We start from the raw sequence: 21,915 nt of genomic DNA, 5'->3' as shown, positions 1-21,915 counted from the left end.
AATAACAGTGATTGGACCAATAGATTTGAATAACAGAGAGGTGACGTGCTGTCAGGGCTGTGCTGTCAGTAGCGGCTTGGCAGACACCTACTTATTATCTTTGCACCTTATTTGCCCTCAGTGTGGGCACTAACGAGCACTAGGCCAACAACAGATCACTAAAAAAATACAGTTATTTCCTGATTGAACACGTAGAGTTGATCGTTGATTCATTGGCTAACGTCAGCTGACGTCTTGCCCTGGGAAGTTGCTCTGCTGTTACCTGGCAACCAGACTCCGCCTGTACGCTACCAGTCCGGCTCCACTCGTCCAGCGCCGCTGGGTACTGTACATTATTAATGATGCTACAGAAACTAAACCTGCCCGAGAAGACACATGTCAAGAGGGAAAGACACAAATGCTGCATCGCTGCTTACCTGCAAGATGCTGTCAGGAGCTAACAGCATGGCTGCGGAGGGGATCAACTTAAAACTAGACTAAAGACTCCTAACCACAGTAAGTTATCACCACCTCTAACACTTGGCAATGTGAAGGTGAGCATTTAATCCAAAAATCAAGTACAGAAACTGTTGTTTGTTACTCTTACAATACTCACACATGTCCCCTGACACCAGTGAAGGAAAGTAACTTTGAGTACAGTTCTTAAAAACAGAACAATTTTGAGGTATGTGTACTTAACTTGAGTATTTGTTTTTATACCTTATGAACACAGCACTTCTATTCGGGAAAAAAACTATTTAGTTTTTACTACTTTATTACATTATTTATACAGGTATTATTACAGAATATTTTTGGACATATTTTGATTTCACATGCAAACTATACCAGCTTATATGAGAACAACCTCAACTATCTAACACCACTAAAATACAATCCTGTTAATTAATGCATATTACTTCAATTGCATAATTTTTATTATATAACACTCAGAGCCATTATGCAGCAGTATGAGTACTTTTATCTTGCATGCATCAGATGCTGACAGGACTTTATTATTTAAACTATTTTATTGATCCATATGGGGAAATTCAGCACACACCAATACAATGTGTTGAGGGGACTTGATAAAGTGTAGTGTGGCCATTGTGTAGAAATGTGCTAAATGTGTGTAGACCACTTACCATTTAACTTTAACTAATTAAGATATGAAATGCAGCATTTTTAAATGTAGTGGAAGATTTGCATACACTTTTTCTTTCCACATGAATATTATTCACACAAGACACCTTATACACTTACTGTACGGTAAGTCACACAAACCTCTGCCCACAACAATGTATGAACTGTTGAATAATTGATGGCTTAGCACATTTTGATCTAGTGTTGTCAGTTCACAAGTTGTGTTGCTAAGTGATGAATGTCCTTATCCCGTGTGTCAATGTAGTTGAAAAGAGGCTGAATAGAGTGGTCAACTTCTGGCTGCTTCAGAGAAAGTGTCCATGGAGGGAGAGTCAGAGGAGTCAGACGAGGATGTTCAAGGAGAGAACAAGCCCACTGTGCTGTGGGAGAAGTGCATCCAGCAGAGCATCTTTGTTGACCTAAGTGAGGATGAAAGTCTCCATTTGAGCGATCTGGAGAGTTCTTTAGTTTTACATTTCTCCCAGGAAGAGTCTGCTGCTTCAGAGACTAGTATACATCTCAGTGGTGAGTCCTGGATCAGCTAAAATCAATGTTCATTTGTCTATTGCATGTTAGAAACTGTAATAATTTTACTGAACTGCGCTATTCATGTTACCACAGTGTTGTTCACTGATTCATAACAGATAGTGATTGCAAACTTTAAACAAAGTAAAATTCATTGCTGTCAAACTCGAGTGAGGTAGAGCACTAAACAAAATTCACTCTTAAAAAAGCAATGGAGATATGAGACTAAAATAATCTCATGAGACCCTCTAATTAAACAAATATGCTCTTGGTGTTCTTTAATTTGCAGGGAGTGCAGAGCTGTCAGCCTTGGATGACACCTCTTCAGAGTCTAGTGTTGTTGGCAGTCAGAGTGAGAGGATGGCAGAAAGCAAAAATAAGAGCAGCATATTGCATTTGTCTGCCCAAAGACCAAATACAACACAAAATGAGCTGCCCCTGAAAGAAGATTATGAGGACCCAGGGCAAAATACAAGTGATGAAGATCAGGAGGAGCTACCCTATGATAGTGACCTTGGAAGCCACTACTTCAACCAGATAGTTAGTCCTGATGCTCCTGTTCTGCTTGAATCACCTACAACGGATAGTAATGATTTCAATGAATGTTTGGTTTCAGTTGAGTGTCATTCAGAGAAATTGACAACTTTGCTGAAAGAGGCTACCAACACAAAACAAAGTGACTTGTGTCATGCTTTCAAGGCAAATGAGGTTGCTCCATTTTGCCCTAGTACTGTAGACATTAACCAGTTGTTGCTGCGACACTTCTCCCAAGAAGAGTTGCTGCTGTCAGGTAGGCTGATTGAGGCAGAGACCCTGCCAGAGGTGTCACTGCTGGAGAGTGTGGACGACACTGTCTTAAGCTTGGTTTTAACACACAAAAGCACAGCAGTAAATAGTAAAAACTCAGAGAGCCCTTGTAATTCTGAGATTGATCAGAGTTCCTGCCCTGGTGTAGCTGTTGAAAAGAGTTATAGTGCATCAAAAAATTCAAGTTTAGCAGAAGAGCCAGAAAGCAAAATTGATAATGTCGACACAGCTGCTACTGACAGCATTGCATCCAGATCTGCAAGCACTGACAATGACAGCTGGAGAGATAACAGTGCTTTAGATGTTGTAGAGCAGCAAAAGGCAGAAGAGGTCGCACAGGATTCAAAAGTCCCATTTGTGCGCACCAGGTCCTTCAGCGAGATTAAATATGGCCAAGGCCAAGTCCACTACCCCCTCCCTGACTTCTCTAAGGTTGCCCCCAAGGTAAAAATCCCTAAAGCTCCCAGTGGACCTGCCAGACCTGTTCCTCAGAGCCCCAGCATCATGCACAGAGCCCAGTCTTCTCCTGGTATGTTAGAGGTGATCAGCAGAGTCCTTGAGGATTCAATCCTGCCATCAGAGAAGCCTTATGTCTTTAAACATGAGGACAAACAGACGCCTCCAGCACTGGTGCATCACCTGCAGGTAGAACATGTCAGGATTTGCTTCTCCTCCTTAACCCTTTTTGTTCTTTTGTTTCCCATCCTCAATTCTTTATATTGTTACAAATATTTAACTTTTTGCTTTAGACAAAGAACTAACACTGAACTTGTTCCTAATTTCTGTAGGCTGAATATGACAAATTATTAACCAAATATGCTGAGGCAGAGAATCTTATTGATCAAATGAGGCTGGGAACCAACGTAAGTTGTTTATTTTTTCACAGATCTAAACCAGAAAGCAAAAGAAATTCAAACAAGTTAAAAGTTATACTGTATGTTTTTTTACAGACTCAGTCCCCCTCAGAAATGATCGCTTATTCAGACACGGAATATCATCAGCATGAGCTGAATGACGACGACCATCAAGAAAACCCAGTTGAGAGAAGTCATCTTGGATCCTTGGCTTCTCATCTTCCCCCATCAGGTACATCTCTGTGTCTGACATCTGATATTATGACAGTACGCCGCTTTGCTTCGATACCTGCAAATAACTCAGCGAAGTGCAACTGGTTTCCATAGAGACAAATGGAGTCAGATGACACTATTGTAGCCAAGCAAACATTTTTACTTTGCTTGTGAAGTACTTTAATTAATAGCAAATGAATGGGTGTAAATTACCCAGTCTAATCTGTTACTTTCGGTTGCTATATGATACTTTCACATCACAAGATCAGTAGTAAAGGTATGTATGGTGCATTTTTTAATTATTCATTAAATACAAAAAAGTCTTTCACATTTATTACAAAAGCTAATACCAAGAAGGACATGTTGCTAATGCTTTTTCAGCCTACATGTTTCACTCCAGTCTTGCTTTGTTTTCAGAAATCATAGTTGAAAAAGGGGAAACAGCAGCCCAAAGCAACATTAAAGGGGTGAACAAAGCTTCCCCCAGCAAGGTTCAAGAGGGTCTTAGTGATGGGGACAGAATGACTACTGAGCTGAGTGACATCATCAGCCACTTTATGCAGAAGGTATGTTTAAAGATGTACTGGGATATTATCAAACCACTATTAAAAGGACATGTAATTTAATTTTCAAACTTTCTGCTACTCAGGTCAAAGATTTCAAATTGAGCGTAAGCAACATGTCAGTAAGCACAGCAGAACAGCAAATGGTAAGAACTGTTAATACATGACATGAGAACTATATTGTATTTCTTTCTGGGGTACCAGCATTTATGATAGCAATGTATTTCCTTTTTTCATTTCCAAATGCGCATATATGTGAAACATGTCTGTTGTCAGATGTTGAGGAGCATGATGGAGGCTCAGGACCAGCTCGAGAGGAAATACATCAGTAAGAAGGAAGAACACAGAGCTCTGGAGATGCAGAACTACATGGGACTATCCAGAAACACTGGCACCTTTGACCCAGACAGGTTAAAGAGATCTCCGTGTTGCACTTGTGTGAATACATTGGTATTGTGATATTGAAACACCCATTTGTGCATGTACTTCGTGTGTGTTTGTGTTGGCACGTGTGCAGGCTGGTTGAGGGAGACATTTTCAGGATAGGCATGCACCTTGAGGACATCAAGGAGATGATAGATAAAAATGTCTGTGAGCAGATTTCTCCACCTCACTCATCCTCCACTCCCACGTCCATGAAGGAGATGCTGCATGTGAAGCCCAGTGCTCTCTGCATATCCACACCATCAACTCCACCATCCCTGCATGAGGTACTTGCAGATGCACCTCCCACATCGCCTTCAAAGTCTTATTGCTATGCAATAACCTCACTTTTTGATAAATTAAAAATAAGACATGTATCTAACATGCAATACATTTTTAATAAACAGTACATACAATGACTCAGGTACAACAGAGAGGTTCTATGTGGCTGTGTGATATGATGTAGGCAGGAAAACATTTTTGGGGAAAATCTGAATGCTCTGAGGGGCATTTTGCGACAATGGTTCAGATCAACTTGTGCCCATAAAGGAAAAAGTCACTACAAAACAAAACAGAGTTGCTCTGAGTTCACCTGTAACCTCTAATGAAACAGTTCCAACCAAACTAGGATCTGGATAAAAAATGTTTGATCATAGGACAAAGGTGATCACTCAGAACAACTATATATTGTCTATGTAGTGACCTTACCTCCAACGGAAGTCAGTCCAAACCATTGCAGCAAAATGCCCCTCACACCCTCATCGCACCCTGCCCACTGCTACTCTACGGTAGCCTGAGCCTATATAGCATTCATTTTTCCTCAATTTGTCACCTGCCTGGATTTTTCACACAGCACACACAGCCAAAAAATGAAAAAAGAAAACAAAAAAGTAAAGGAAACAGGAGCAGGAGTCAATGGTAGATCTTCAGTTCCCAGCAGGTGTTACTGACATGGCAGCGGGCAGTCCTTTATCTTTCTGGGAACTCGGAGCACACTTTGTATTCGTCCATTTTTTGGCAAAGTGCTTCCGCAATTTCAATGGCCTCAAGTTTGTCCTTTTCTGCCCGGGCCCTCAGCTCCAGCTCCCTCTTGAGAGTTTGAGTAAGCCACAAGATGTCTTGGCACAGACTTTTCTGCTTCTTTTGTTCCTTTTCCAGCCTGATGGCAAGAGTCTCTCTGTTGGGTAAATGGTCCCCTGAACCACTTTCCAACTCTTGTATTTCTTGGCAAACAGCCTCCAGGAACTCGAAGTCCCTCAGCTTGTCAGTCTCAATTTGGTCCATCAGGTTATTTTGTTCCTCGAGCAGCTCTTCAATTTTCAGTTGGAGACAATCTTTTTCTTGCTTCTCTGCTATGCACCTGTTGGTCATATCCTCAATGGTCTTTTCCGTTTTGCTGAGTTTCTGCAAGGCATTATCGGAGCATGTCTTTGATGTCTTTAGCTGCCTTTGCAAATCCTCTGCCTCTTCGCAAAGGGCCTCTGCAACCTCGATTGCCTCAGTTTTCTCAGCTTCTGCCTGGACCCTTAGTTCTTTTTCCTTCTCAAGGATCTGGTTCAGGTCCAGAACTTCTTGGTGGAGGCTTTCCACCTTTGTTTTAAGGTCAGCATGAGGTGTAGCTGAGGGCTCGTGTGAGTTGCACATTTCCAGTTTCTGCATAAGCTCATCTGCAATGTGAACAGCCTCATCTGCTTTGGCTTCTGCCTTGGCCCTCAGGTCTCTCTCTATCTGGAGCTGTTGGTTTAGCTCACTTGAGTTGCACATTTCCAGTTTCTGCATAAGCTTATCTGCAATGTCAACAGCCTCATCTGCTTTGGCTTCTGCCTTGGTCCTCAGGTCTCTCTCTATCTGGAGCTGTTGGTTTAGCTCGCTTGAGTTGCACATTTCCAGTTTCTGCATAAGCTTATCTGCAATGTCAACAGCCTCATCTGCTTTGGCTTCTGCCTTGGCCCTCAGGTCTCTCTCTATCTGGAGCTGTTGGTTTAGCTCTGTAATTTTTTGAGAGAGATCTTCTGTCTTCCTTTTCTCCATTTTAAACTCGGAGGCAAGAATCTTGTACTCAGCTGAAAGCTTGACCTCCGTGTTTAGACCAGGTGTCTTCACATCTGAAGAGGAGACCAACTTCTCACTGGTCACCTTCATGGAGTTAGCCTCCTGAAGCTTCTTCTTTAGTATGTCAATTACTTGACTCAGGGCCATGTTCTTCTCCCTCTCCTTCGCAAACTTGACTTTGTAGTGCAGTTTAATCCCTGCATTCTCCAGCTGGAGGGCATCAAGTTTGGCACAAAGGGCCCTGTACTCATGGCTCTTCAGGTGATCCATTTTATGATATTTTCAGTTGCGTCACTGAAAATGTGTCTCGACTAATTACAGTTGATCACTGTGTCTTCGTCTGTCTACTGTAGTTTTCTGTAATGGACTTCTGATCCTAAACTGCTCACTCTCTGTCCTATGTAGAGTTCCAGAACACTAACACTATGATATCACTGAGAATTCTGGTTCTCAATGTCTGGTTTACTTTGAAAGTCTTGTGGCGATTTAACCATCATCAGCTATTGATAACGTTGTTTTTATGCACACAAAATATCTGATAGAGTTTGTAAAGGATAGGTACGCACATGAGTTGACCACACATTTTGTAATACCCCACATTTTAGTAAAAAGGCAACACGTACAATAAAAATGATGCCCAGAACAATGCCCCAATTAGTAACACAGCAAATCCAAATTACATACTTTTATATATGCACATACAATATAGTTTATATTATGAATTGTGTTTTTACTTTTTTTTCCCTAACGTTTCTTCTGTTGCTAATATTAGGTCAAAATGTACTTATCAATATACTTACTAGTATACAAAAAACAGACATTTATATATACTTATAAATCTTTTAAATGTAAGACCACGTGGTTGTATTTTTTAACCATATTCCCCACCCTGAACCATAGTTTATTATAAATCCTCTCCTGGAAGAAATGCTGAGTGTGTTTGTGTAAGACTACACTAACCACAAATTATCTGACTGGGTTTCACATTTCAGGGGCCAAGTGCAAGTTTTTCTGCAGCGAGATATAACATGGAGATACAGAAAGTGGAAGGAGAACAAGAGGGAGTGGAGGAAACCAGTATGGCTCATGCAGATGGTGGATTGGAGCAAAGCTGCAAGGTCATGTCAGCTGACTCTTTCCTGAGATGTAACAGCTGCCCTTCCTGGTACTTTTCTTTTTCTTTTTATACCAAACAACTATAATCAGTCAATATCTTTAGTTTTTTTGACACCTAAATATTATTCTAACTGTTATGTTATGTATATGAGTTATGTTATAGATACAAACAGTAAAATTTAATACACCACTGTTGTGCATATTCCATTGTCATTGTTGTGTTCAGCTGCTGATGTTGTGAGTGGTGCTTACGTGGGTGTTTGTGCTAAGATAATAGGCACGTTCTCAGCCTTCCTGTGGGAAGATTAGGTTTCAGGTGCAGTGTTGGTGTTGGGTTCCCTCACGCATAGGAAATAGTGTTTGGGTCTATGTGAACAGGTTTTCTTCTCTGTCCCATTTCAGGAGCCCACACAGTTCTCTGGAGGATCTGAACACCCAGGCAGCTGAGGATGAAGATGGGAATGAAGAGGAGAGGAACTCTGTCAGTTCAGAGGGAATAGATCATACTAACATTTTAGCTTACCTGAGTGGCTCTAGTTCAACCTCACTACAGAGGGAGTGGACACCCGACAGGTTAGTGTTGTGATATTAAAGTATATGCAAGTTCCCATATACACTAAATGATGGTCTATTGTGGCTTCTCAATCTGCTCTTAAAAGATGTATGGCTCCTGCAAGTGAGCCAGTCATACTGTAAGGAAGTTACATTTTGATATGTCGGTCAGTTCATAGTGAATACTATGAGTGCAATATTTAAACCAACCCCTATCTGCTCCCTTAGTCTCAGCTCCACAGGATAGAATTGATCACATTTGTCATTAACTAGCTCTAAATATCTTTATTTTTGTCGCAGCAGCTGTAACACCCTGGATAGTGTCTTGAACCCAGAAGGAGAGCATGTGGGTCTGGCTGTTGAGGTCTCCTGTTCCTCTTATACACCCAGAGACTCAGACAGCCACAGCCCCTTAGAGCCACTTCTCATCACATCATCTGTAAGTTGGTTTGTTTAAAACTGTACTCTTCCAACTTAAGGGATTATTTAGTGTTTGTTGCAGCCTAAATGTTGCTTAAGTTACAGTGGTGTGTTCAATGCAGTGTCTATTTTGTTTTAATTGAAGTTGTGTTTTCTGAGGTGCAGAGGATTGTCAGCCCAGAGACAGACAGTGGATTTGGAAGTTCTTATTTAAATCAATCAGGGTCTGGGTCATATCCCCCAAACCTGCTCACGGAAAGGTAAAAAGTCTACATAAAATCCCTCCTCCACAGTTACAACCTGCACATGGGGCCTGGTACAAAAAATAACTAAAGAATGTGTCTATCTACAGTGTGGAAACCCAAAATGAAGATTTAGGGAGCTCAGACAGTGAGGGCTCCTGCTTCAACTTGCAGACAGCTATCCATTCAGTCTCTCTGACCAGCCAGCAGAGGACCAGCCCCCACCCATCAGTGCAGACACAGGTTCCTGGTGAAGCAGCAGCAGTGGAGTGGAGGGTGGACAGCGCCACTAAGGAGCCTCCAGAGAGGCAGCAGAGTAAACAAAGCCACTTCATAAAGCGGTTTTCTCTTTTTTTTATATTATTTGGTCAGTACTGAAATGACGCACTCTTCTCCACAACTGACAAAACAGGATCTGATGCCAACCTGCCTGCACAGTTCCACAACCACATATCTGCATCTGCAGTCAGCACCACCATGGACACAGAAAAGATATGCAGCCAGACGCACTGCTGTTCTTGCAATGGGTCAGTATGCACGGAACTGGAGCAACCAGTGAAATAATGTGTTGTTTCACCAATGCCATTTATCATTATCTTATATATCTGGCCTGTTTACACAGTAAACATGTGAATATCTGCATCTGTGTTTGCATGTGCTTAGTGAGGCTATCCTGGCCTTGCAGTCTGAGGTATCCAGGCTGAAGAAGAACCTGGAGGAAGGCTTAGTCCAGCTGCCTCACCTAGCACAGAAGATGGACTATCTCACCTCTAAATACAAACAGGATCGTCAGGAGAGCAGGTCTAAAACCAGACCCAGGATCCATCAAAGACCAGCCACAAATAGGTGGAGATCTGACCCAGGATGGTTCAGCAGAAAGATTGTTTGATTGTGTCTGTAACATTTTATTGGCATGATGTTTACATTAGTTTATTTATTAGACAAAAAAACATTAATATGATCATTTTCATTATGCTTATTAAACTCTAGTGTATGGAGCGGCAGCGGACAAAATAGCAGTAATATTATTTCAGGTTCAGCAAAAATAGAGGACTGGATTTCCTCTGATATGGAACCCAGCAGGAGCAAAGGTACTAATAAGCAAATTAAAGCAAACTCTAAATCTTCATCTTTCTTGTTCAACATTTGTCATCATTTTGATCCTTCTCCCTACAGACAGTGGTGACACAGCAGACTCCGATTTAATGCTGGAGTTCTGCAATTCGCCAGTAGGAGGCAGGAGAGGCAGTGGCATACACTCTGAACCTGAGTTTGAGTGTAGACCTCATCAGACACTGAAATCCTGCAGAGGTCAGGACCACATTTGTACTTCACAGGACTGTAGATTCTGCATTTGTGTTCATACTCTATCACATTACCATGGAAATATCCAGTCTAAAGTGGTTTATAGTGGACAATGTGTTTTACACCGTAGGGTTAGAGGGGTCAGTGAAAACCTTTTCCAGGTCCAGTTCAAAAGGAGGGAAAGCGGGCGTAGCCGGTAATGATGCCAAGCAGAGAGCACGGAGTAAGTGTTTCTTTCATTTTGTCTTTCAGCATTTTTGTTTTGTTGTAAGTCATAAAACAAGTTAGTATTAATGTACCTTTATTTGTCCATAACGGGCAAGAACACATAAAAAACAGCATCAAAGCAAACAGCAAGAAAACAAGTCAGTAATACAAAAACATGCTGTACGACACAAATTATCATCAATGCCATTTCCATCATCACTATGTGTATATGAAATATGACTGACAATTCATTACGTGACACTATTTCTTGTCAGTTGGAGAATAGTGTGTTGTCCAAAAAAAAAACACTGTATATACTGTAGTTATTCTCATGTTAGCAGCCATTATGGAGAATTTTTACTCCAAAGAGAGGCGGCCTTCCTTCTCCTCTCCATCTCTCCAGAAGCCGCTCCTCCAGGTCAACTACGGTTCCTCCAGCAGTCTACCTGCCAGGTACACAGATATCTATCAGCTGTCTCGCAAATACGATTACTGCATTATGTAGTTCTGCTGAATTGGAATATATTTTATCACTTCAAATACAGCTATAAAGTGAGAGAGATTCCACAGCAGTCCACGTCCCATCACAGGAAGCGATCCACCCAGTCAGACACAGCCCTCCTACCCAGCAATGTGTACTTCCAGCGGACATTATCCCCTGTCTCAGTGCCCTCAAAGACTAGCAGCAGGACAGGCAGGCATAAAGGGAGCAAGGTCAGGCGCCTCATTTTTCCACATACATGATAAACATGCTGAATGGTGACATTGTAGAGATTTCTTATGCACACCTGCTGCGGACCTTCAAAAACAGAGCCAATAATTCCTTATTATAACATAAAGTGTTTCACTGGATGTTTGCGTTATTCAGCTAAAGTCAGCTGTTTTCTAGGAGGAAGACATGAACAGGACTCTGGACAAGGCTATTGAGGTGGCCCGCAGCATGAAGAGGACGACAGACCGGATGGCCAAAAGACTGTCAGCTGACCTGGCCAAAGCTCAACTCTACCGAAAACAGCACAACATACAACCACTGGGGGGCGGGAACCACCACACATTATAACACCCAGAATAGAGATATAAGTACCTGTTAATCACCACCATACAAAAAAATATGCTTGTGCAGAATATTTCTTCTCTTGCTTGTGATTGAATATTTATAAGTGACAGAAAAGACTGGAATCACTTGAATCACTAAAAATAAAATGTTGATATATAATCTAACCTCTGTATTGTAATGTTTTTGACAGGACAGCCGAACACTAAGTGTTTGGGATTTTGTGATTTTGTATCTGGAAGCCTGTTTGTTGTTTGACAAAAATCATCCAGCATCTCAGTTTTCTTTTTCTCTGTGTGTGTGAAATATAACCAAATTCATACATGAGTCATACTGTTAAATGTCAGTCAGCAGATGAAGCATTTAGCATAAACTCGATCTTTTTCATTATGTCCTTATCAGTGTCACCTCTTTGTTTTCTTTTTTATTTCACCTGTTTCTAGCTACTACCTACCCACCACACACAAACAGCCACAGGTTCAGAGGTAAAGTTCAATCACATTCAATCTAGGTCAAGTTGGTTATATTGTGTTTCAGAAAAATCCCTCTCTGCCTTTAGTTTGTCTGAGTATCAACTTTTATGCTTTCAGCTAATCTGCTCATTTGGTGCCTCTAATGTCCATCACTGCTGGCCCCTGGGTGCTTGTGGCATAGTGTCTTCTTCCTGAGTTTTTGTTTGTGTCCAGGTTTCTGTCTCTGTCGCAGCCTGTCGCCACCGGGCTGCGTTCAGTTTCTGTTGTGGCGTACAGGGCTCCATTGTTGTTCTAAGGTGGTATCGGGAAATAAGAAAAACACTCCTCGACCGTCCTCTCTGATTGTTCGAAGATCAGATGAAGTTCTCAGTGTTCACTAAGCTTCAGGCTATCGACAACGCACATTCAAAGTGACTTATTGACATGTGTAGTTTATCTCTCACGTTAAACCATTTAATCTGAAATGTTTACTGTAGATGAAAAAGTATTTCAATACTCCAATGTGTTCATCAGATTCTTAGCAGCACTGATCCTTGTCAGTGACGATAACTGGTTTGTTTTAGCCATTCTTCTCTGACTGTACTATAAATGAAAGACATCTGATATTAATTTTCTAATTTCATACCATGGAGTCAGTGAAGGTTTTGTGATACAGACGCCTTAACACTGCCTCAGGCATATACATACAGAATGATGCTTTTTGGTGATCGTGTGTGTCTTAATGTGTGTTTGTGTGTCATGATTAGACGGCCATTAGAAAGGAAGGGTGGTTCCTGTTTTGTGCTCCTAAATGTCTCTTATTGGATTACTGTTAGATGTCACCAGTCTATGCAAAGTTGGCATTTTGGAGCACTGCATGTTCTTCTAAAGTGAATATGTCTTGAGGAAAGGAAAAACATTGACCTTAATTTTTTTCGATAAACCACCCAATTGAAATTCAGAGCAGGAGGGGCACTGCCTGTGCAGCCCTTTAAGTCTATTACCATGATTACTGTCTGTTTCACTTTAAACTATTAGAATGAGTTTTGTTAGCCAAGTGCTAAATAATAATGATATATACTGAAACATTTGAAGTTAAAGTTGAGACCTCCACACAGTAAGAGTTATAAATTTACAGTGAGCTGTAAAAATATTGTAACATAATATGTAAGTATTTGACAGTGCAGGTTTTAACTGAGGGGAGTGAAACAGCTTCTACAATAAGCTGTTCTTGTGTTGCTGATGGAGGTTTTCATTGATCTCAGTCCTTTTCCTGAGGGACTCAGTTCAAAGAGCGAGTGTTTGGGGTACGAAGCATTGGAGATGATCTTGCATGCTGCTAACCTCAAGAGGAGTGTCGCTGACCAGTCGAGGAAGTCTACAGTCAACGATTTTCGTGAACCATGCAAATGGTGCAATGCAGCCTGCCTGAGTGGCCCGTTACTGCACACTACCAGACAACGATGTCAGAGTACTATATACTTACTTTATAATAACTTTACTCTACTATAGCAGCAGGTTTGCATCAACATTAACAAATTTTACGTAACCCAACGTCATATTCTGGATCTAATGAAGTTACAAATATATTCATTTAGGGATGAGCGCCTCTTTTGTACAAAGTGTCTCTGGGTCCTAATGTTTGAGCTCATATGTTTCACCAGAGCTAATCTTTTCATACTGTCCAAATTATCAGTAAAAGGCTGGAATGCAGTAATCTTCTTTCTGTGAAGCTGAACTTGATCAGATTTCTACTTTTGACCCTTACACACAAAAGAGTTTGTCCATAGCTGGTTCTTGCAGATCCTCCCAGTTGATGTTCATAATACACCCCTGACACTAATACTCAGCCACTGGAGATTTGGAAAGCTACTGTTTCAACTTTACCATTGAGCAGCATGTACATCAAGTCAACTGTCACTTTATCTTAAACTATTTGTACACAGTACTACATTAGAATTACTGCAGTATTCTACTGTATTTTCTAGCTTATGCAACTTGGTCCTTTGTGGAATGAAAACACTATCAAACACAAATGATCACACACCCAACTAAAAGTGAGAGATTTGTGTTTCAACAGTCTTTGACAAATTGAGGCCAGAATTCCTATTTGCTCTAAAACAGGCATCATATGTCACAAAATATAATGGAAGCAGAAACCAGATGAAATCTTTTCTTGTTTGGATGAAACCTTAAACAGGTCATACACTTCCTTCCAGACACACCAGCTACACAAATAGGTCATCTCTTGTACGAGGTTATCTCTGTGTGTAAGGTGTGAGGCAGCATTATCTAGATACATGGATGTTAGGTTTATTTCTTTAGTTCAACACATTTCATCTTAAAAGACCATTTCACTGATTTATATATTTTGAAGGCACAGACACAACATGTGAAAGTCGAAAGTTTTGAACAAAAGTGTTTTTATTCTCATCTTCATCTGTCACAGGTGAGCTTCCTCCTCTCGCTCTGATTGGACACCCAGAGGAGGGGAGGAGTCACAAGGTTTGGATTCTTTCCTACTTGCTAAGAACAATAAAGAACCTGGCGTTTCATCTGAGAGAGAGAGAGAGAGAGAAATAAAAAGTTCAATTGAGCTGCTTCCCTGAAGTCATTTTCAGAAACAGCATCACACATCCTGCCTCCAGGCAGCGGCACGGTCGAGAAACGCTGAAGGCATGAGAACAACAGATCTGAAGATGCTGAAACTTCTGCTTTTATTGACCTTCACTGAGGTAAGAGATCAGGATTTTCACATTATACATTCAATTTCTCTTAAGCATTTCAACACAAATGCACCAAAGGAACCATTTTAACATCACTGTTGTACAGTAGTTGGTATCCTTGTAGCTTTGATGTTCTGCACATTTTACACCTCTAGATAAAGAACAGTGTATAACCAGAGAAACATATGAACACAGGCTCTTTTGAGCGTCACTGCTTTCAACAAGTGCGTGTGGTAGGCCCAGCCTTAGCTCAATAGGCAAATTCATTCCATCCTGAAAGAAATACCTGCACTGACCAGTCCTGAAATCTGTGTTGAGTGAAGGTAATGTGCCGCCTGCTGCCTCTCATGCTCTAAGAATATGATACAGGACATAATTTGCCTCAGGATATAATATGAAATGCCAACAGCCTGCTGCTCTTGGAATCTTGAAAATACTGTATTTCCTGTCATTTTCCATCAAGGTATTTCCTCTTTTCATGCACTAATTTGCCGTGTTTTGTCATTTTCAGATTTGTGCAGCTCAAAATGGTAAATGGTCTTCATTTAATTTGACCTTAAGTTACTTTATGATCATCCCAAACTCAACCAATGCACAATATCCCTTGAAAATTTAAAAGTCTAAAACTGCATTTATTCAGTGTCATTTCTCTAAATAAGTGCCAACATTATGTTCTTTCTCCTACAGGCATCACTTTGTCAGTGTTTACGGTCACGTCTAAGAGTATGACCGTGCAGTGGAACGGACTCACTGGTGCCAGCTCTTACAAGATAACAGCAACGCCCAAGTACTCCTCAAACCGACCGGTCTTTGCTCATTTTGGTGGCAACACTGTGCTCGGATCAGTCAATTCCCTGTCACCAAACACAGTGTACACTGTGCAGTTAGAGGCCATCGACAATGCTCTCAATGTGCTCAGCAGTGCAAAGACTGAGGAGACAACAGGTCAGTTACTACAGTACAGGAAGGACATTAAAAGATGAAACTGACTCCTGAATCAGACTCCAATGCTTTAATATACACTAGCAGTGAAAAGTGTGAAAACACCTTCTCTTTCAGGGGCTTTTGATTCTTTCTTTCTTTCTTTTTACAAGAGTAAAAGTGCTTGTTATGGAGGCTTCGTTTTGAAGATAGGATTATATTTGCCAATGTATCCATTGCTCCAGGGTTTTTGTAAAGCAATAAACCAACTATTTTGATCATGAACTAATAATTATCCAATTCATTTCAGTGACATGCCAACCATTCTCTGGTTTCAGTATCTTTTATATAATTTTAAACCAGATTCAGCACAAAGTCAAAGGAAGTTACTACAGAAAAGCAGAAATATTTAGAAAACGTAGTTAACTAGAGCACGTATATTTGTTTACATTCCTCTGTTCTCTGTTTTCCAGCTCCTGACATCCCCGTCATTGTACAGGCGTACTCTAAAAACAGCGACAGCATCACTGTGGAGTTCACAGAGGTTTCCGGGGCAACCAGTTACATCCTGAGAGCAGAGACAGACAACTTCTTCTCCGAGACCCCGGTGAGCGGCTCCCCAGGCACCGTGGTGCAGCTTCAGCCCTACACAGACTACCAGCTTAGTGTGATGTCTGTCAACTCAGGAGGCAGGAGTCAGCCCTCAGAGACCGTCAGCGCCAGGACAGGTACAAAAGCTTTAGAGACCAAAACACCTGGTTTTACACCGTGGCTTAAGAGTTGAACATGATAGTTGACAAATTTTAACACTAAATTAAACTAACAAATTAAACTAAATTATGATTTTCATTACTATGCTTAGTAATAATATATAAAATGGTTTAATAGTGAACTTTTATATCTACATTCACTTCAGAAGCAACTGACTAAAGATGATAATCAGTGACTGAGGACTGAAAATGCAGCCTCTCTATTGTATCTGCGTGACAACAGAATGGGATCTCATTTCACCCACTATAATGGCGTATCATTTCACTGCCGATTGTCACGTAGTCTCTGCTCACTATACTATTTTTATGATGTGAAAAGGGACGCTATGAGAACTAGGTTGCGTTCATGTAACATAATCACAGGTGACTTGTTTCTGTTTCACAGCTCTTGGATGTAAGAAAACAGTGTGTTTGCCCTTTATTAAAATCCCTTCTCATTACTCTCTGTTTGTTCTTGTCTGCAGTTGTGGTTGCGCCCATGCTAAACACCACCTCTCCTGGCAATGACTCCATCGTTGTTTCATGGTTACCGGTGAAGAACGCCGTCCTTTACACGCTGTGCATCATCCAAGAGGGCTCCAGCACCCGCGTCAAAGTGAACACCACCGAGAACACGATGACCTTTTATGACCTTGAAGCAGGAGCTACCTACTGCATCAAAGGCACCGCATGGGACCCTCAGGGACGCACCGGAGACGACCTCACTGTCTGCCAGATCACACGTAAACATGACACTGATGAACAAGTGAAAGAAAGGCTCTCCAAGCCCAGATTTGGTGGTAAAATTATTTCTTTTATTGCTTTTTATTTTCAGGTCCTCCAAGCCCGGACGTCATCTACGTCCAAGTGACTCAGGGTCGGTCTCTTGGGATCGCTGTGTACTGGGTTTCAGTGCAAGGAGCTGAAAACTACATTGCCTGGACGTCTAATGGTCGAAACTGTACCTCCACAGATAATAGTTACTGTTACATCACACCTCTAGAGTGTGGCCAGAACCGCTCTGTCTCTGTCACAGCGTATAACACAGCTGGTCCCAGCAGCCCCTCACAACCAGTTCCCTACATCACATGTGAGTACAGCACAATCCTCCACAGACATAAATACATTTGAGACACAAAATCCTGTATATTTATGCTGTTAATCTGTTCATCCAAGGCAAAAAAAAAAAAAAAATGGGAGCAGTATATAATCATATTTCCTTTTCTTCCCTGTCTCTTTCAGACCCATGTCTCCCAGACAAAATCTGGGTGGAGGAGCCCAGTCCAAGCAACTGCTTGTTGAAGTGGGATCAGGTGCAATTGGTGGAGTACTACATGGCTTTCATAAAGAGGGATGATGGGACAGAGAGGTCGTGTAACACCACTGAAACCACCTGCCAGTTTTTCTGTGCATGCGGCTACACCTACCTCGTTACCGTCTTCCCCTACAACCAGGCTGGCTCCAGTCCTTACGCTAACGTCCAGAACTACACCACAAGTAAAACCCAGGAAAAGAACATACTGTGTTGAGATGTATCATACAGTAGTTTCCCTGAAATCGAACAAAATGCTGTGCCTTTACACGCAACATGAAACCTACAAGCTTTCTCCTATGACTAGCCATTGTTCAGTCCTAAATATTATTCTCACCTGTGTCTTGCTTTTCTCCTCTCACCCACCCCCCAGTCCCTTGTTGTCCAGACAGTGTGACCATACAGATGATTTCTACAGACACCCTAGAGGTCATGTGGTCACCAGTCAAAGGTGCCGAGGTGTACGAGACAACAGCAGCAGAGACTCGTGATACTATCCACTGTAATGACACATCGCCAGTGTGTGCACTGTCAGATCTGAGGTGCAACACACCTTATTCTGTGACAGTCACACCTTGCAGCGAGTTACGAGGATGCAACCGCACCTGTCCATCCAGCACACGGGAGACAGGTATGGACAGCAAGTTAAATACAGAGTGACCTGACATCAAACTATTTCTTAAATAAATACTCATCTGTCCGTCTTGCTGCAGCTCCTTGCCCTCCAGAAATCCTGGACATGACGCAGGCCAACAGCTCCACATACAGAGTTTTCATCACCAACCCCAACACACCCAACACAAACTATAACATCACTGCCGTCGGACGCTACGACGCACACATTTGCGAGACAAGAAACAGCTCCTGTGATCTCACACAGCTGTCCTGTGGTTCAGCCTATGAAGTCACGACAGTGGCCACCACAGCTGCAGGACGGAGTCTACCTGGATACAGTAAACTTTTAGAAACAGGTACGACAGGGTAAATGTCAAATCAGGTAAGGTGAGGTAAGGTACTGTGGTTTTATCCCTGTCTGTTTCAAGTCATCATAAGAAAATGTCAAGATATTCATATTATACACACTAACACACACACACACACACACACACACTAGCTCAGTATTGACTATTGTTCTGTAATAATCTTCCCAGGTCCTTGCTGTCCCACATTTGTAAACGTGACCCAGGTCACCCAGGCTTTGACCAATGTGACCTGGTCACCTGGCAGTGGAGCTCGCTCCTACGTCACCTCCCTGTCGTCCTCACGTGGATATGCCAAATGCCACACTCTGGACACCCACTGCCTGATGGGATGCATCACCTGTAGCACCAACTACAGCGTCACCTTGGAAGCCATCAGCAGCACGGGGCACAAGTCAGAGTGCAGCTATCACGGTTTCTCATCCAGTGAGAAGAAATACATGTATTTATATTTGTATCAAACAACAAAAAGTTATTAATCAGTAAAACTAAATGAATGTATAATAAAAAAAGACTTTTAGGCAGTGTGGTGAGGGGATGGGTTGGCAATGAAACTGATATAACAAATGTATTTCCTAACACAGGTGCAGTTTTGACTACTACTACTCACAACCCTCTCACTTTCCTTTAGGTCCCTGCTGTCCAACGGCCATTAAGATCTATCGCAAGGCCAACAACTCTCTCAGGGTGTACTGGCGGCCACTGGGCCCTCAGATTAGCAACTACACAGTAAACCTAAATGGTACAGGAGCCAATTACACCTGTACTGCAGTTGACGGTAACAAATACTGTGACGTCCAGGATGACATCTGTGGGGATGTCTACACAGTCGTGGTGGCACCAGAGGGTCCGAATGGGATGAAAGTGAACTTCTGTCAGCCCAGGACATTCTCAGGTGGGACATACTGTAAAGCGAACTCTAAAACAATCAATGTCACACATCTGAATTTGTTCTAATAATTTGTGTTCATTTTTGTTATTTCCCAGTTCCCTGTCCAGGAAACGCTGGCATATGTAAGTATCCTGATCTTCTCATGTAATGTATTGTAAAAAACTAAATGTCAAATTATACTTTTGAATTAAGTCTTGAGGTGTTTAAAAAAATCATTGTACTTAAATTGCATCTCTCTCTCTTTGAAGTAATCTCTCGTCGAAGACGAAGCTTGGACTAAATGTCAGAGTATGTTTTCTTGTTGTTCCCCACCAATAAGACCACACTGTCTCCAGACCACATTTAACAAATTGGTGTTTATCTTTCAACCTGTTATTAACATCCAGGTCGATTTGTCTCTTTCTCTCTCTCAGTGACCACCACCAAATGAACACAGGGTGTTTACAGCAACATCAACTGTGAAGATCCAACATAACCAAATGAAATATTCCTCCGGATCAGGGACATCTCAATTTAGTTGTTACTGTTTGCAAGTGGAAGTGTCAAACTGTTCCTGCTCAATAAATGAGAAAACAATAAGAAAACACAGAATTGAAATTAAAAGATTTATTATTATTTTAAAGATTTATTCAATGCATTTAAACATATTTTCAGATTGGTATTTTTTTACTGCACGCTGTGTGTCTGTGTTTTATGTTTCTCATTTCTCATCACTGCTGTTGCCTTTTCATGATGCAAGTTAATGTAGCATGAAGAAGCTAGAAATTTATGAAAAAGTTCATTTCCCACAGAAAACTATCATGGCAGTACATATATTTATAAAATAAAACATTGTAGGATTTCTCCAAGTAGAAAACCTCCATGTGGTCGGTGTATACATGTCTCCCAGTTCTAAATAAATTGATGACCCCAACGCTGGTCACAGTTAAAAGTGGGGCAGAATTTATCCATCTTGTTAGCCTGGAGTCACGAATGGCACGTCCTGTGGATGAAACGTCTGAACAGATTGTTGGAGATATGTTCAATGTTACCTCTGTGTTTGTTGGATTTGTTTTCTCCCCAATTTGCAGACAACAACAATAAAGCAAATCATTTTAGCATCACAACACCGTGTACTGTCTTCTTCATTGGGTCTTTTTTATGTTGTTGTGTTCTCCAAAGATAATTCTAACAATTCTAATAAGAAAATCTAACAAAGACATTTCCAGATAAAGACGTTATTCATACGGCAGATCAGACTTTAAAATTTGCATTTACATGTTCAGTAGTTTGTGGCCCTTACATCTGTAAATTTAAAAGTAAAGTTATGTTACCCATATTGTCATCACTAGTTTGCAAAGTCAATGTACTGCACTTTGCCTTCACTGATGTTTCCAATAAATTTGAAACCAAAAGGGCTTTTTTGTGCTGGACATGCTGAGATACACACGTGCCAGGAAGGTTTTTTTTTTTTTATCCCTGCACCTCTGACTTTAAAGGATCCTGCCTCTGCAGCTGGGACTGGCTCCAACACCCGCCACGGCAGGAAAACATGTTTAGGATAATAAACGGATGGATGCATTTCAAAATTAACTGGCTTAACTGCAGAATATAAATCCAAGATATAAGTCCAAGAGTCTGCAGCCGTGCCAAAGGATTTATGGGATTGTACCAGGACAAATCAGCACCACATGCAAATTGAATTATAAAGCCTGCGCAAAATATCAATGCTAATGTCCTGATGTTCAGCGGGTGTTAGGTTTACCATGTTAACTATTGTCTATCACTGTCAAATTTCAAATTACAATGTTTGATTCTATTCGACCTTCATCCCAGCTTCTACTTCTAATCCACTTACTGGGGTGCTCTTAAAATGTGCTTGTATTCAAGCACATTTGGCTCCTGCATGTGGCAGACACAAGCTACTCTACGCCCAGGTGGATACATTTCAGGATTATAATCATGCCCACAATGGGATGTACTTGACTAAAGATAAACACCAGCAGCTGGGTTGAGCTCAGACAGGCGGCGGAGTTGTGGTCCTATTGTCAAAAGCTGTCTTTGTCACAAACAATCTCATTCACACTATACGCAGCAGAATGTACTGAGCTTCAACCTGGGAGAGAAATGGGATTGATGTACCTTTACACAAATACATCCTTTTGGAATTTCATGGTTTTCTGCATAAATTGTCATAAAATCTGATTTGATCCAACCAGGCAAAGTGTAGATTGTTTGTCTAACTGTAGACTGGTGAATTTCTAAAGTCTGTAACATCCCTTTGTAACCCTGTTCAGCTTTGCGTGGATCATCAATTCTGGATTGTTCTCGATAAAGACATAAATGATCTGATTTTTTGTGTGTTATTATTTTAGGGCACATTGCATTTGTTAATACTCTTGACTTAGATGTAGATCAGACCAAATTTTATGACAAATTAATACAGAAAATC

At 41.3% G+C, this 21,915-nt stretch overlaps 2 protein-coding genes across 2 annotated transcripts; both read left to right on the top strand.

The window, feature by feature from the left end:
- The first annotated feature begins 101 nt into the window (after nucleotides 1–101).
- Nucleotides 102–11,585, top strand: LOC113171956 (microtubule organization protein AKNA-like). The gene is made up of 23 exons (XM_026374699.1): nucleotides 102–495; nucleotides 1,385–1,644; nucleotides 1,934–2,560; nucleotides 2,600–3,096; nucleotides 3,240–3,314; nucleotides 3,402–3,537; nucleotides 3,936–4,084; nucleotides 4,168–4,227; nucleotides 4,358–4,491; nucleotides 4,599–4,791; nucleotides 7,549–7,721; nucleotides 8,075–8,245; nucleotides 8,525–8,663; nucleotides 8,804–8,904; nucleotides 8,997–9,202; nucleotides 9,299–9,413; nucleotides 9,550–9,732; nucleotides 9,877–9,977; nucleotides 10,063–10,197; nucleotides 10,322–10,414; nucleotides 10,737–10,851; nucleotides 10,944–11,112; nucleotides 11,288–11,585. Exons 2-23 carry the CDS (start codon nucleotides 1,440–1,442, stop codon nucleotides 11,456–11,458), a joined length of 3,948 nt encoding a protein of 1,315 aa, XP_026230484.1. The 5' UTR covers nucleotides 102–495; nucleotides 1,385–1,439; the 3' UTR covers nucleotides 11,459–11,585.
- Nucleotides 11,586–14,582: 2,997 nt separating this feature from the next.
- Nucleotides 14,583–19,764, top strand: fndc7a (fibronectin type III domain containing 7a). Its single transcript, XM_026375185.1, has 13 exons — nucleotides 14,583–14,639; nucleotides 15,142–15,160; nucleotides 15,318–15,575; nucleotides 16,025–16,279; nucleotides 16,786–17,043; nucleotides 17,136–17,390; nucleotides 17,543–17,797; nucleotides 17,986–18,243; nucleotides 18,326–18,583; nucleotides 18,764–19,018; nucleotides 19,224–19,487; nucleotides 19,580–19,606; nucleotides 19,733–19,764. Exons 1-13 carry the CDS (start codon nucleotides 14,583–14,585, stop codon nucleotides 19,762–19,764), a joined length of 2,451 nt encoding a protein of 816 aa, XP_026230970.1.
- Nucleotides 19,765–21,915: the final 2,151 nt, after the last annotated feature.

The sequence above is a fragment of the Anabas testudineus genome, chromosome 17 (genome assembly GCF_900324465.2).
Source record: "Anabas testudineus chromosome 17, fAnaTes1.2, whole genome shotgun sequence".
NCBI lineage: Eukaryota > Metazoa > Chordata > Actinopteri > Anabantiformes > Anabantidae > Anabas > Anabas testudineus.
Note: the sequence above shows the minus strand (reverse complement) of the source record. Positions and strands in the feature narration are given on the sequence as shown.

Bases quoted from the DNA above. Each gene is read 5' to 3' on its own strand.
- fndc7a (XM_026375185.1), top strand. From the start codon at position 14,583: ATGAGAACAACAGATCTGAAGATGCTGAAACTTCTGCTTTTATTGACC. The intron at 16,280-16,785 runs GTACAAAAGCTT...TCTTGTCTGCAG, and splicing joins GACCGTCAGCGCCAGGACAG to TTGTGGTTGCGCCCATGCTA. The intron at 19,488-19,579 runs GTGGGACATACT...GTTATTTCCCAG, and splicing joins TCAGCCCAGGACATTCTCAG to TTCCCTGTCCAGGAAACGCT.
- LOC113171956 (XM_026374699.1), top strand. From the start codon at position 1,440: ATGGAGGGAGAGTCAGAGGAGTCAGACGAGGATGTTCAAGGAGAGAAC. The intron at 3,097-3,239 runs GTAGAACATGTC...TAATTTCTGTAG, and splicing joins CACTGGTGCATCACCTGCAG to GCTGAATATGACAAATTATT. The intron at 11,113-11,287 runs GTCAGGCGCCTC...GCTGTTTTCTAG, and splicing joins GCAGGCATAAAGGGAGCAAG to GAGGAAGACATGAACAGGAC.